This window comes from Globicephala melas, chromosome 1 (genome assembly GCF_963455315.2).
Source record: "Globicephala melas chromosome 1, mGloMel1.2, whole genome shotgun sequence".
Taxonomy (NCBI): Eukaryota; Metazoa; Chordata; class Mammalia; order Artiodactyla; family Delphinidae; genus Globicephala; species Globicephala melas.
The window spans coordinates 26,277,503-26,294,082 of record NC_083314.1 but is presented as its reverse complement, the minus strand read 5'-3'; the positions used below and the strand labels follow the sequence as shown (position 1 = coordinate 26,294,082).

At 35.8% G+C, this 16,580-nt stretch overlaps 1 protein-coding gene across 3 annotated transcripts in view; it reads left to right on the top strand.

Moving 5' to 3' along the window:
• Positions 1-16,580, top strand: part of DESI2 (desumoylating isopeptidase 2) — a 42,313-nt gene that overhangs the window by 19,941 nt on the left and 5,792 nt on the right. The window contains exons 1-4 of one of the 3 annotated variants that reach the window (XM_060306294.2): positions 7,016-7,265; positions 8,105-8,177; positions 10,764-10,857; positions 12,417-12,558. In XM_060306294.2, coding sequence (XP_060162277.1) covers positions 8,111-8,177; positions 10,764-10,857; positions 12,417-12,558 — 303 coding nt within the window. In that variant the 5' untranslated portion in view covers positions 7,016-7,265; positions 8,105-8,110. Of the gene's footprint in view, positions 1-7,015; positions 7,266-8,104; positions 8,178-10,763; positions 10,858-12,416; positions 12,559-16,580 lie in introns of those variants that run through there. The other 2 variants (XM_030868527.3, XM_030868528.3) reach the window with 2 other exon arrangements.

The following is a 16,580-nucleotide window of genomic DNA, read 5'->3' as shown; positions in this document are numbered from 1 at the left end:
TTGTGCCAGTTACACAGTGTGTTAATTACTGTAGCCCTGTACTAAGTTTTGAAACCAGGAAGTGTGAGTATTCCAACTTTTTCAAGATTGTCTTGGCTATCATGGGTCCCTTGAATTTCCAGCATTAGCTTGTCAATTTCTGCAGAAAAGGCAGCTGGGACTTGGATAAGGATAGCAATGAATCAGGTCAATTCAGAGAGTACTGCAATCCTAACAATATTGTCTTCTAATCTGTGAGCATGGAATGTCTTTCCATTTATTTAGGTCTTTAAATTCTTTCAGTAATGTTTATAGTTTTCACTCACAAAGTTATGTAGTTCTTTGTTAAATTTATCCCTAAATATTTTTTACTGCAACTTTAAAGGGAATTGTTTTCCTAATTTCATTTTTGTATTGTTTACTGCTAGTATATAGGATTACAGTTGATGTTTGTATATTAATCTTGTACCCAGCAACCTTCCTGAACTTGTTTATTATTATTGGTTTTAGTATTTTTTTAGTAGATTACTTATAATTTCCTATATACAAGATCATGTCATTTGCAAATAGAAATAATTTTACTTCTTTTCCAATCTGAATGTCTTTTATTTCTTTTTCTTCTCTATTTACCTTGGCTAGAATCTCCAGTACAGTGTTTCATAGAAGTGGCAAGAGCAGATATACTTGTTTTGTTCCTGATCTTAAAGGGAAAGCATTAAGTCTTTCACCATTAAGTATGATGTGAGCTGTGAGTTTTTCATAGATAACCTTTATCAAGTTGGAGAAGTTTCCTTATATTCCTAGTTTGTTGAGTGTTTTGGTCATGAAAAGTGTTGTATTTTGTGGATTTTGTCCTTTACTCTAGTGCTATGGTATATTACATTAATTGATTTGGGGGGATGTTAAATCCGTTTTGCATTCCTGGAATAAATACCACTTGGTCGTGGTGTATAATCCTTTTTATATGTTGCTGAATTCAATTTGCTTGTATTTTGTTGAGGATTTTTGAGTGGGTATTCATACGAGATTGATCTGTAGTTTCCTTATGATGTCTTTGTCTGGTTTTGGTGTCAAATTAATACTGGCCTCATAGAATGATTTGGGAAGAGTCCCCTTTTCTTTTGAGCAGTTTATGAAGAATTAGTATTCTTGTTTAAATATTTGGTAGAATTCACCAAAATCATCTGGTTGTAGGCTTTTCTTTGAGGGTAGTTTTAAAATTACTAATTCATTCTCTTTTTTTTATTCCCATTCATTATAGATCTATTCAGATTTTCTCTCTCTTCTTGATTCAGTTTTGGTACTTCGTGTCTTTCCAGGAATTTATCCATTTCATCTCAGTTATCTAATCTGTTAGTATACAGTTGCTTATAGTATTCTTTATAATCATTTTGTTTCTGTAAGGTCAGTAGCGATATCTAGTAATAGATTTCTAATTAGTAAATAGTTGCTTTAATCTAGAAAATGAATTAACTCTTAACATTTGGGGCCCTTTCTAAGGATAGAAGGTACAAAGAACATGAAAAGCAAAGAACTATTGAGTCCCTCATTGTTATTGCTAACAGTGAATAAGCAACATCAGCGTTAATTCCTGCCTGGCACAGAATATTGATTGAGACAGCCTTTAGGAAACAAGTAATGTTAAGAGCGGGTAGCTTCTGCTTTTTAATACTGTTCAAAGGAATATCTCTGGGTTAAGAAATCCTTTTCCTAGCCACTGCCGGCTGCCTAACCCTTGAGCAGAAACACTTTACCTGATTGTCCAACTTTCCATCTGAGAGTAGAGGTAACATTACCACTTGCAAAGCCTGTCAGGTATTCATTTTTCATTGCAGTGTCTCAGCAATTCTCTAGAAACCTTACATAGGTCAAATCTCATTATAGTAAAATCCAAAGGACTGACCAGATTTTTAGATGGTACATTTCTCTCTCATATTTAAGTTTCTCTCATTTTATAGATTTTCCAGTTTATGAAATGTGTCAAAACATAACCTTTTATATGTATAATGTAAAATCTTGAATACAGGGAAATTTCAGACTAAAGTATGTATATACATATACACACACACAACACACACACACACACACACACACACACAGGCAACATACAGAAGTTCTAACGTGGAAGAGATTATTTTCAACTGTGAAACAGCAGAGAATAAAAGATTTCTGAGTCCAGGATCCCCATTCTGACAAGTACATTCCCATCCTAACCCTTTCTTAACTCTTTGGCTAAAAATAAGTGTGCAGATTTTTTTTTTAATCAGTGAAAGACTTTCTATCTCTTAATAAAACATTTAGATTCCCATTATGGAAATTTATTATAAAAGCACTTTCAGAATGCTGTTTACTGGTCAACAAAAGATAAATTGTTAAAATTAAGCGATACTATACATTAAATGGAAATAAATGTTCGATTTACTAAGAGTTTAAAACCTTTCGATTATTGCAGACAACAATTTTATATCTGTCTCTTTTTTAAAATACTCTATATTTTGAAAGAGAAGTGCTCACACTGTAAAAAGAGAACAGGTAACTTTAAGTAGGAGCTGTCTACATCCAGAACAAAAGCCTGTTGGTGTCATTGTTAAGGAAATCAGTTAGTAGATCAAATTATTGGTTGTAAACAATATAAGCAATGAGATTTCTCAATTGGAAGAGACAATTTAAGTCCTAGAAGTTGGCTGCCAAGGAAACCACTGACTGCAGTAGCCAAGATATAGAAGCAACCTAAATGTCCATCAGTGGATGAATGGATAAAGAAGATGTGGTGCGTATGTATGTGTGTGTGTGTGTGTGTATACACACACACACACACGTTGGAATATTACTCAGCCATTAAAAAAAGAATGAAATCTTGCAATTTGCAGCAACGTAAATATTTCTGGAGGGTATTATGCTAAGTGAAATAAGTCAGAGAAAAACAAATTCCAGGGTTTCCCTGGTGGCGCAGTGGTTGGGAGTCTGCCTGCCAATGCAGGGGACACGGGTTCATGCCCCGGTCCGGGAGGATCCCACATGCCGCGGAGCAGCTGGGCCCGTGAGCCATGGCCGCTGAGCCTGCGCGTCCGGAGCCTGTGCTCCGCAACGGGAGAGGCTGCAGCAGTGTGGGGCCCGCATACCGCAAAAAAAAAAAAAAAATCCATATGATTTCACTTATATGTAGAATCTGAAAAAAAATCAAAAACAAATGAACAAACAAGACAGAACAGAAACAAACTCATAGATAGTAGTTGCCATAGGAGGGTGGGGTGGGAAGATAGATGAAATAGGTGAAGGGGGATTAAGAGATACAGACTTCCAGCTATAAAATAATGAAGTCATGGGGATGTGATGTCCACATAGGGAATATAATCAATAATATTGTAATGACTTGATATGGTGATGGATGGTAGCTGGTCTTATTGTGGTGACCATTTCATAACATATAAAAATATTGAATCACTGTGTTGTATACCTGAAGCTAATATAACATTCTATGTTAATTATAACTCAGTTTTTTAAAAAAGACTAGCAGAATTTTTATGCAGACTAGTATGATCAGCTTGTGGTATTTTCTACTCTCTTTCTGTAAAAGGCAGGGGAGAAAGGAGGAGGATAGCAGGAAACTTGGAAAGGTATCTTTTCTGTCGGAAGGAGACAGGAGTAGATTGTTCTCTTTGGTTCCCACTAACTTTTTATTTTGAAAATGTTTAAATCTTCAAAAAAAAGTGAAAGAAGAGTACGTTTTGTACACTCTTCACCTAGATTCACCAGTTTTTAACCATATTTGTTTTCTTTTACCGTCTTCTACACACACGCACACAGAAAATGTCACAACCATTATAACATTTCATTTCTAAATACTTCAACATGTATTTCCCAATAAGACATTGTCTACTTAACCACAGTACTATTTACCAAACCCAAGAAGTTTTCAGTTGATACAATAATTTATCTAATGAACAATCCATATTAATATTTCCCCCAATTATCCCAATAATGTCTTTGGCTTTTTGTTCTTTTTTAATCTAGGATCCAGTCAGAGCTCCTTCGTTGTATATATTGATAGTTATCGTGTCCTTTTAATCTTCCTTAAAGAATAGCCGCCCTTCTTTTGACTTTAATGTCATTATTTTTTAAAAGACCAGGCTGCTTTTCTTATAGAATGTCCCGCAGTCCAGACTTATCTGATTTTTCCTTATGATTATATTCTGTTTAATATATTTGAAAAGAAAACTAACAAAGGAAACGCTTTCTATTTCATCACATCAGGAGGCACATAACATCAGTTTGTCCAACTGTTGATGACACTCAGTTTAATCACTTGGATAAGATGATACTCACCATAATTTTCCATTGCTAAGGTATCTTTTCTCCTTATAATTTAGGAAAATGTGAGGTTGATACTTTAAGACCATGGGAACATTGTTCTTCAACAACCTTCTCCCAATGGTTTTAGCATCCATGATCCTTGCCTGCATCAGCTGGAGGTGCAAAATTATTTAATTCTGCCTTTACTTCATATTTATTAGGTGACTTTCCTCTGTAAAAAGAGCTTTCTCTCCCTTCACCTTTTGTTTTTCTATTCTGTTTTGTATGAGGGTTTTGGGGGTTTTTTTTGATACTACTGTGGACTCAGATTATTTGTTATTCAATATGCTATAGTCCATTATTGTCGTTATTCTTTTTGATATTCAGATTTTCCCAAAGTTGACCAATGAAAGCACCATCAAACCAGCCTCTGTATCATTTTGCCATGTCTCCATTTTTCTTTTCCTTTTGTTCGCCTAACATATCCTAGAAATTACTCCCTATCAGTTTCTCGAGAGTATCCCCCTTCTTTTTATGGCTTTGTATATTCCAGATATTGTTTATCATAGTTTATTCAGCCAGTACCTTATATGTGCACATTTAAGTTGTTACCAGTATTTTGCTACTACAGATAATGCTGCTGCTTGTGTTTTATATATATGCAGCCTATTCTTTTAAGATAGTATAAATATTCAAATAAATTGAAGCCTGTTAAGCTAAGAGAATATAGTATTTTACTTTAACATTTTTCTAATTATAAAAGTTGGTAATACACATAATTCATAAAATTCAGAAAAACAGTCCTGGAATGTATGGAGTTAAAAGTGAAAGTATTCCTTTACACACCTGTATTCCCACCCCTGCGCTATATCTACTCCCCTCCCCCAAACTGTTAACAGTTTGGTCTGTAATGCTTCAAACTTTCTTTGTTGTAATTGGTGGTGGTTTTATTTTTCCATATTTAGCATGTAAACATACACTCGGGGCCAATTTATTTAACTTACAAAAATGTGATCTTGCTACAGATGATGTAGTATGACCTGGTGTTTTTACTTTATGTGTCTTAGATATCTTTTTATGCCCTTACGTATTGAGTTAACTCATTTATTTCAGTAGCTGTATGATAGTTCATAATATGGATTTACCATCGTTTATGTAGCCATTTTCCTATCGATATTTAGGTTGTTTCCAGTTTTTCAGTGCTATAGACAACTGCAGTTAACACCCTGGAACATGTCTGCCTATGTTCAAGCATTTCTGTAGGCTAGATTCCAGGAGGTAGAATGGTTAATTAATTGTCATTGATTCACATTTCTGCAGTATCTTCCTGACATCCTTACCAACACTAAGTATTAGCAATATTTTGTATATTTGCCAATACAATGAATAAAAGAAAAAAAAAAAAGTAGGGAATTCCCTGGTGGTCCAGTGGTTAAGACTGTGCACTCTCACTGCCTAGGGCCTGGGTTCAATCCCTGGTCAGGGAACTAAGATCCCGCAAGCTGAGCGGCCAAAAAAAAATGAATGGTAACTTATTGTTTTAATTAGCATTTTTCTGTTACTAAGGAGATCTGTTTACTAGTCCATGTTTGTTAGCCACTGATTTCTTCTATGATTGCTCACTTTTGTCTGTGGGAGTTATTTTTTTTAGTGGAGTTTTTGTATATAGTATCCCTTGCTGTCTGAACTTTTGCTGCCCAAATTCTGGAATTAAATAGATTTGGGTAAATGCTTTGAGAAATCCCTTACTATATGTACCCTCGCTACTCTCCATCCAAAATCAAATTGTTTCAGATAAAAAGGTGTCACTCACCTTCCTAACTTGCCATCTAAATTCAGACTGTCCAAAATCAGGAATCAAATAGGATGAGATAGAGAGGAAGATTTGTATTCTCATACTGATCTTAGTGTTAACAACTTTTTTCTCCCTGTGTATTGTTTATCTTTTGTTCTTGTTTGTGTAGTTTTACACAATAAAAAGTTGTAAATGTTTATGTTAAATATCTGTTGTTTTCCTCTATACTAGGTTTTGCTTTGCTTAGGTTGGCTTTTCCCATCTAAGATTTTTTTTTCTTTATTTTTAAAACTTATTACAGAATACTGAGCAGAGTTCTCTGTGCTATACAGTAGGTCCTTGTTGGTTATCTCTTTTAAATATAGCAGTGTGTACATGTCAATCCCAAACTCCTAGTCTGTCCTTCCCCCCTGGGAACCATAAGTTCATTCTCCTAATTCTGTGAGTCTGTTTCTGTTTTGTAGATAAGTTCATTTTAAGATTTTTTAAATCTATTTTATTTTCTTCTATACGATTATTTTTAGAAACACTGAAAGTTTTAGATGTGTGAAATGTATTTTTATGCATAGTCAATTTTATCAACACATTTATAATAACTTATTCTTTATCATTAATTTTAAATACTACCTTTTTCATATACCAGATACTTATGTATACAAGGATGTTCCTGCAACAGTACCATACTGGATTTTTTTCTCTTTTTGGGTTTTTTGGGGTTTTTTGCAGTACGTGGGCCTCTCACTGTTGTGGCCTCTCCCATTGCGGAGCACAGGCTCCGGATGTGCAGGCTCAGCGGCCATGGCTCACGGGCCCAGCCGCTCCGCGGCATGTGGGATCTTCCCGGACTGGGGCACAAACACATGTCCCCTGCATCGGCAGGCGGACTCTCAACCACCGTGCCACCAGGGAAGCCCAGTACCATACTGTTTTAATGATTATTTTGATATCTAGATGAGACAGTCCCTTGTTCTTTTTTAAATGTTTCTTGTTTATTATTGTTTAATTTTTCTTCCAGTAACATTTTAGGGGGAAAAGTCTCCCTTATCGTTTATGCTTCCTCCAGCAGTGTATGAGAATGTGCATTTTCCCAGGTCTGGGAGAAACTGGCTGGGGGTCTGAAGCCAAGGTTAAGACTTGAATAAACCTAGAAAAATTAAAATCAAATCATCTACCCTCTAACCTGGGAGAAATCAAATAGGTTTGTAACACTGATAAGTGTTACCTAAGTGTTTGTTCAGCATTAACTCCTTTACCTTCTAGGTGTGACCCTCTCCCCTCCACACTAACCCCTTTCACAGTCATCTCACAGAATTTCACATCACATTACTTGTGTACATCCACTTCCCTCTCCCTGGCATTTCTTCTCATTCCCCACCACCTTCCCCCAGCAACCTCACTTTACCTTCCATATTTTTTGTGTGGGGAAATCTCATTTGTTCCTAAAAACTCAGTTCAGATATTGCCTTTTCTGGGAAGTTTTTCTTCATGCCAACAGTAAGAAGATTGTTCTAATCTTTGTGCCTCATGTTATTTATTCCTAATATTATCATTATCAAGCTTTGAGCTGAATCAGGACATATATGCCAAATGCTTTTGATAAAGAATAAAATATCCCTGTCTTAAGGGAGCATACCAGAGAATGAAAGGGAACGCTTAAGATAGAAGAAAAATAGGTATGAACACAGATATTATATGTGATTCTTTAAAAAGTCACTAACAGGAGAGCTTTTATATCACTTCCCCAACCTAACCAGGTTTAGATTTTATGGCTTATGTGCTAAGCCTTAGAAAAGGTGCTGATACACAAACTGAGACGTTCATTTGAATTCCATATGGGATGTGGCATAAGCAAAGGCACAGAGTTAGGACTGAATGCGTCGTTATCATGGGAGTTTCAGACCTGTAAGGAAAATACCAAGAAATGGGATTAGAAAGGCCTAAATATTCAGTAAAAGATTTGGAAATTAGTAGCCTCCTATAACGTGGATTTGAATTATAAATGAACAAATATTCTGAATCTTTTTTTTTCTTCTTCAGTATTGGATGAACGAATACACCTCATCCATCGGAATTGGAGTTTTTCATTCAGGAATTGAAGTATATGGCAGAGGTACGTGTACACACAGTCTAAATATACTTTCTGAAGATTTTTCTCATTTAAAGGAGTTGCAAAATCATGACTGTAGCTCTTCCTTTTTTTTTTTTGAAGTACTTCCATACTTTAAAAAGTAGAAGAAAATCTCCCCATATTTGTTTATACTGTATTTTGGAAAAATACCCAAAGTGGAATGTATCTGGGGAGAAAGTACTCAAAGTACACAAGTGTACATTGATTTGGTTATCTTTTATTCTAGGTACTATGTCTTAAAAAATATTTTCCTTTCAAGATTGTTACACTGTGACAGTTTTGCCTTAATATGTATTGGCATTCCTAAGAAACCTTGCACTTTGAAAAATAGTGTGATAAAAATAATCATTTTGATTGGAAAAGGGTTGGTGCTAGAATGTCAAACTTGAAATACCAATTTCCTGAGGGAATTTCAGTAATAAATTTGTTTTTGTAGACCTACAAATATATAAAGTTTAAAAATACTGCTGAGCAAATCCTGCCTTTGATTACATCTAGCTTTTTGCTTAAGAATGATGGCCTTTGTCATTAACTCAGCCCTTTTTATTCTTTATTACCCTTCATTATGATAAACATAACTGGAGCCACTAAATCAAGCAGCTCTGTTTCAGCAGCTTTTTCCTTTGTTCTAATTCTCTCTTGATACAAGATAATCTCCTGATCAAGTTGTAAGTAGAATGTTCTGCATAAGACAGATCACATTGCTGATTTCATCAAGCTTGTAATAATATACTAGTTTGAATCATAAACTCACCATATAGCAGAAATGCTTTTATTTGCTTCAGCTAGGAAGTCTTTGCTATAATGTTACTGCACTTTACTCCCAGTTACCCCTGAAGACTACATAACAACTTCAGCTAATACAAAGAAAAGGCTCATTTACTTAAATGTGTCAGTGTGGTGGTTTACTGTCCCTTTTTTATATGCTAAATTAACTGCTTCTAGGTGCAGTGTACCATATTAAATATTGGCTATAAAGATCTGCCATATAAGCTCCATTTTACCTGAAAGACTGCATCTACCAGATAATTCCAAAAAGCAGTGAGGTTTGTGCTGAAAGTTCCAGTGGTTGGAGTATTGATACGGGTGAAATGGTAGTCTGTGGGTTTGCTCCCGGTTTGGTTTGGCTTTTGCCAAAGTTGCATGTATATTCCCTTTTAGCTGAATTTGTATGGTGTGTTACAGTTGTTTTTTTTTAAGTGCCATCGAATTTTGGACCACATGACCTCGCTGCTCTGAGGTAGATTGGAGCATGAGACATTTTCTCCATTTTTCAGATGAAGAAACTAAAGCTCAGACCTGCTGAAAGTCATACTGCTAATTAACAGAACTAGGACTTGAACCCAAGTATTCTTATATACTAGTCCATTATCCATTTATCTGCCTAATCATTGCTCCCGTTCATAAAATGACTTAGGAATAATTAGAAACATGGCTCAAAACAGCAAAGCCAGGGCCAAATACATTCCTAAAAGTGAATTATTGCTTCTTGAATAGAAGAATAAGTGGGTGTACAACTTTCCTTACCATAATTGAGAAAGTTGAAATACGATATTTCCACATCTAACCTTATCTACAGTGTTTTATAAAATTCGGTCATTAAATTTTTAATGTATGTTTTAGAATTAAATGCTAAATACTTTTTTATTCTACATTATTGCTTTTTTTTCCTGAAAGGTCTGAATCAAAAGTAAATGTATGGTAGAATTGCCTTTTTCTTTCCCATGCTTTGTTCTGACCTTATAAGATTGTATTTAATAAATTTTAAGTGACAAGATTAATTTAAGCATTTGTTTGGAATACTTTAAGTAAGTCTACTAAGATTTGCCACTTAAATATCGAAGTATCTAGTACCAGAATTGTAGCCAGAAATTTTATTTCCTTCCTGATGTGAAACCGTTCTCCATTTTTGTTCTGAATGAGAGTTTATATCTGATGAGGCTGGATGTACATTCACTGTAGTACAAGTAGCTCTCTCCTAGCTTAAAGATGTGCTGTGGAAAGTGTGTGTGTCTTTATGTGTGCGTGGGTGTGTATGTTAATTTTGCAGCTTATCTTTTCTTGAATGAGGGGAATTGAATTCAGTTTTTCTGGTTTGCTAATGTTTTTTCCCTCTTACTCAAAGATAAAACAAGAGTCTTCATCTCAGGAACCATGAAAACTCATTGTTATTAGACAGTTTTTCCAGTAAAGTCCAGGTTTGAAATTTGATCACTTTAATTTAGAAAGTGGCAAAACACAGAACTGACCATGTACATACTTCGGCGTGATAGGTAAATGCAGGGACTTTTTTCACCTTTGAGTGTTAGCCAGTCTCCTCTAGCCAATATAAAGTAAATATAGAAGTCAGGATTACCTTTGAGCGTCTTTTGTTATTAGAGTTTCAAGTCCTTTACGTCAACTGTTCTATACAAGCAATAGGTAAATAAGATGTTTGTAAAAGCATTACTAAATTGAAAAATATTTAGATGGTATCATTATTATCCTCATCATTTATTAAATCTGATTCAGCATACTGGTTAAGTTTTATGTGATAAATACTAAAAATCATGAGTTTTCTCTTTTCAGAATTTGCTTATGGTGGCCATCCTTACCCCTTTTCTGGAATATTTGAAATTTCCCCAGGAAATGCTTCTGAACTAGGAGAAACATTTAAATTTAAGTAAGTAGGGAGGATAATTTTTATTACACTGTCTTAGATGCCAAAGCTTGTTTTCAGGCATACAGAATTCATTCTGTAGATTAAAATCTAGGAACTTAAAATGTTTCTTTAATGTTGTTTTAGTTGTGGACACTTTAAAATCAAATCTAAATTGTTGTGTAAAGATAGTAATCAGCCAAATAAAGTGCCTGAAATAAGGAAGTCTGTTGCTCTTATTCAGGACCCACAGAAGTTACTATGTCTACTTTAAAAGTGTTTTTACCTGGTATAAGATTCTGCTTTAGAAAACATTTCCTATATAATGACTGCTTCCCGTCAGTCTCCTATTTGGGGGGAGATGGAGGAAAGTTTTATTGTGACCTACTTAACACTCTTAAAAATCTCTTCATTTTCCCAATGAAAGCGACACTGTTTACAAACTTGAAATAACTAAACTAAAATAATTTGAGTAGATTAGCCAAGAAACTGTTGTTAAGGTTCGTGTAGTATATGTATGGATAAACCTAAAATTATGGATCTGAGTGTACTGTGGAGGCTTATGTGTAGTAAACAGCACTGAAAACCTGAATGCTAATAATCAAACTTCCATTCCTTAACTGAGTTTTGTATTTAAAGTGATATTTAGAATCTTAGTTTCAAGGAACTTTAAAGAAACTTCTGGACCTATAATAGTTAACTTGCCAAGTGAAAAATAGTGAAATGAGGTTATAACATTGAAATTCAGTATAGGGTTGTATCTTTTTATCACTACTGAGTTAATTACTCTCTTAACCTATAACTAATTTGAAATATTTACACACAGAAGTGCTATAATGCCAGCCTGAATCCATTCCTTAGGTCTCCCTTTGGTCAAAACTGCTAGATAAAAGGATTTTCTAAGTATTATCAGCTTTCTTGGATGCCTGACTTGTATCTGACTAAAATTCTACTCTCTATTGAATGATGTCTATTGCATTTCCAGGGTAGTAGTTTGGGAGTGGTGGCAGGGCTGGTTGCTTTTTTGGTTTGGTGTATTGTTTTTTTGGTTTGGTGTATTCTTTTGGAGGGTTTTGGGTTTATAATGCTTTTTTAAAAATTAGTCATTTGACAGTCATCTCACTGCAGCCGAGTGGCAGATAACTTAAAAGATTATTTCTAAGTGAGAATATGACCAGCCATTTGATGGTGAGTGTAATTAAGCAAGAATATTTGCAGCATGGATCTGGTTCTCTAATAATGTAACTGCTAATGTAATAGTAATAAAAATAACTGTGATATTATATTTTTAATATGACACTGTTTAATAAAGAAAATGACTTATTTTGCATTTGTATTATTTAGAAGTGGTATACTTAAGAGTTTATTGCTTTTAAAAAGTAGAAAATAATTGAAATTATTAAAATACCTCATTTACCTTTTAGTCTTCTCACAGTAACCCTGCTTTGTTACATCAGTCATAATATTCCTGGCAATAAGCATTTCTGGAAATGAGTCTTTAAGCATGCCTATAATACCTATAACTCACGCAGCTATATTCTTTTTTTTCTTTTTTTTTCTTTTTTTTTTTTTTGTTCTTTAAGAGAAGCTGTTGTTTTAGGGAGCACCGACTTCCTAGAAGATGATATAGAAAAAATTGTAGAAGAATTGGGAAAAGAATACAAAGGCAATGCTTACCATTTGATGCATAAAAACTGCAACCACTTTTCTTCGGCTTTATCAGAGGTAAGTTAAATTTTATTCTAAAAGTTCTTCAAATAAATAACACTAGTATATTTACTGTCCCACTATATTTAATCAATTATTTTTTTCTGATTATTTATGTTATGTAATATATGGTATTTTATTTCTTTTATGTGAATATTTCTTTTATATGAGTGACCTTTCCAAAGTTGGTAACTTTAGAGTGAGCACAGTTTTAAACTGTAATTCTGTTCATGACTTTGCAGTGAGTAGAGTGAATACAGTAACGGGTCTCTTCTTATTCTAATTTGTTTCATTACAATCTTATATTTTCACTTAAAAATTAATGCCTAGGGGGTTGGGGAAGAAAAAAACAATAAAAAATTTAAAAAATTAATGCTTAAGTGACTTCTGCTTCTTAGCCACTATGATTTCTCTTTTCCTAAATTTTAGTTGCCAACTTGAAATTTTTCTGGCTCTTATTAATAAGTAATTCATTTCTCCTATCTTGAAATTTTACTCTGCCAGTTTATCACACACACACACTTATTTGCCTTCCCAGTTCTTGAATGCCAAGCAGAAAACCAAAAGTAGATCCAAATTAAAGGTCTTTAAAAAAGGAAATGACGGGAAGAAAGCAAAAGGTTATAAAATAAGGTCTGGAGAATTAAATAGCGCTTGAAACAGCTTCCCAGCTTTCTGACCCTTAGCAGATGGTTGCAGAAGCCACATCAGGTACCACAGAAATTGTGAAATGTGTAAAAGAGAAAATGAGCTGCTGCTTCAGTGACCTCCTCTGCAGAGCTGCTTAGCTACCTGGCCCTTTTCACTGCCCTCATGGCTTCCACAGCATAGGTTTCAAACAGGACTACAGCAGACTGCTGCTGTGCTTCTCCAGTTATTTTTTGAGGACTGACGGCATTAGCATCACATAGGAATTTGTAAGATATACATCATCTCTACCCCACCATAGATGTACTGAATCAGAATCTTCATTTTACCATGATCCCCAGATGATTCATAAAAGTTGGAGAAGCACCCACCAGTCTAGTGGGTGCATTGATACCGCAGAGGTGACCAAGTTGATTTTCAAGGAAGAGACAAGGTAGTTCTAAGCTTTCTTGACCCTAGACATTACATTTGTAGGAAGTGCATTCAAAGATCCGTAGAACGTTAAAATTAGCAAAAGTTTTAGATAGCATCTAATCTAGTCTCCTCATTTTATGGACTAAGTAACAGGCCCTGATTGGGGAAATGACTTACCAAGATTGTGGAGAACTCAGATTAGTCCCAGACTGCTTAGTTCAGTGCTTGTTATATTTTATCGTTACTTCTTCTGGTTCCAACTTATCCTCTCTCCGAAATAAATTATTAGCTTTATTGAGCATCTGTAACACCACCTCAGCCCTGGTCTAACCCTAAAACCATATTGGAGTTGAGTGCCTGAAGAGCAATTCTAGATGCCCCTGGAGCCATCTTTTTAGGTCACAGTTTTCATGCTTTCACCCGTGTGAGTGCTGAATTGTTAAAGAAACTGAGACTCAGAAGTTAGGGGACTTAGCCTAGCCAGCTTGTTAGTGACAACTGAGACTAGAATTCTGGATAGTGGAGGAGGTAAGGGGCTATTTTTAGTAAACCTCATATAATCAAGGCAAAAAAATTAACGTTAAGCACTCTTAAAAAGTTATTAAATCTAATGTGCTTCTATGTCTTTGACAACATAGTTTCTACATGTGTCGTATAACCAGTTGCAGATAGAAAACCATAGCTAATTATAAATGATTGTTGATATATGTACTCTGTTATTCAAAATTGTTCCAAAAGTTCTAAGAAGCATCATAGTTATCATTGCAGATGCTTCTCTACAACAAGGATTAGCAAACCACTACAACCTGCACACCAGTACTAGCCTACCACCTCTTTTTGTATGGCCTGCAAGCTAAAGATGGTTTTTACCTTTTTTTAAATTGGTTTGCTTGTTTATTTATTTATTTTATTTTTACTGCATTGGGTCTTCGTTGCTGCGTGCGGGCTCTCTCTAGTTGTGGCGAGCGGGGGCTACTCTTCGTTGCCGTGCGCAGTCTTCTCATTGTGGTGGCTTCTCTTGTTGCGGAGCACGGGCTCTAGGTGCGTGGGCTTCAGTAGTTGTGGCTCGTGGGCTCTAGAGCACAGGCTCAGTAGTTGTGGCGCACGGGCTTAGTTGCTCCATGGCATGTGGGATCTTCCTGGACCAGGGCTCGAACCCGTGTTCCCTGCATTGGCAGGCGGATTCTCAACCACTACGCCACCAGGGAAGTCCCGATTTTTACATCTTTAAACCGTTGGGAAAAGGTCAAAAGAAGAATATATAGTTACATGTATAAATTATGTGAAATTCACATTTCAGTATCCATTAAAATCTGACTGGAACACATCCGTACTCATATTTTTAACCTATCATCTTTACTGCTTACAGGCTGCAGCAGCAGAGTTGAGTAATTGTATCAGAAACCAAATGGTCTGCGGAGCCTAAAATATTTACTGTTTGGCTCTTTACAGATAAAGTTTCCCAACCCCTACACTACAGGTCAGATGCATTCGAATCTGATTCAGATTGACTTAAACAATGAGGAAATATTTTATCTCACAAAACAAGAAGTCCAGGATAAGGTGGGCTCCATGTCAGTATGGTCAGTGTCTCAACTGTGTGTCACCAGTGGCCTAAGGTCTTTTTATCTCTCTGAGCTGCCATCCTTAGGGTGTTAGGTTGGCTCTGCCCTCAGGCTAGCTCCCTTTATGGTTTTCAGGTAGTTGCAACAATTTTCGGCACCATATCCTGATACAGCAACATCAAGAGAAAAAAGAAAGCTCTGTCTCTCCCGTTACTTCTCTCTGAGAAACTGAGACTTTCTCCAGAACCTCCCACCCTTTCCAAAGCAGGTCATGTTTCATGGCCAGAATTGGGTCGAATGCCATTTCTAAACCAGTCACTAGCAAGAAGAATGGCATTGCCGTTACTAAATGCCACTGGCCTGAATACCTTCTGTAAATTAATATTTTCAGTGGGAAATTCCAAACCTGAATAAAAGTAGAGAGACTAGTATAATGAGCCTGATATACGTATCGCTTAGCTTCAAAAATTATCAACTCATGGCTAATTTTGTTTCATCCATAAATGCCCACTCTGAAATAACACTGATCCCTAGATTACTTTGAAACAAATCTCAGGTGTTATTTCATTTCAGTTGTAAATAGTTTACTTTGTAGCTCCGAAGATAAAGATTTTTTTAACATAACTACAAATATTATCAACCTAAAAAAAATTAACATGCATTCCTTAATATAATGCAAATATACAATGTTGAAATTTTCCCACTTGTCATAATTTTTTAACAGTTTGTTTGAATCAGGATAAATAAAGGCCAAATACCCTCTTGTTACCATGAGGTTCAGTCCGCATAGGAAAGGTAGGATAGATGTCTTGATTCTTTTCCGTTACTTAACAGTCTTCAAAAAAAGAATTGGTTCCTGTGCTGTGCAGAGAAAAATTAACATAGCAGAGGGCTTTACTGTTAGGAAAGCATATTGTGGAGAGAAGGCCAAGGGTGTGACTGGATAACCTTTTGCTGCTGCTGAAGAGATTAAACATGTGACTCGTGGATCCTCTCAGCCATCTCAGTGGAAATCAGGAATAGAAATGGGATTTTCCAGGAAAGATCTGTAGAGGAACCTCTTATCCAATAGAGTGAATCCCACAGGAGACTCAACATTTTTGACGATGTTATATTAGCAGAAACACTGCCGGCTTGGACTGAAAGAGGACAGAATGAAAGATGACTGTTGGATTCCGAAATTTCACAGGCAGTAAACAGCCTGGCGAAAAAGGGTAATTTCAAGGGCCCAGACGACAGAACTGAGGGCCGCAGAGGATTAGTCCCAGGCCTTGAAACCTAATGGAGGTTGCCCAGTCAGATTTTGAAATTGCTTGGGGGCTTCCCTGGTGGCACAGTGGTTAAGAATCCGCCTGCCAATGCAGGGGACACGGGTTCCATCCCTGGTCTGGGAAGATCCCACATGCCTCGGAG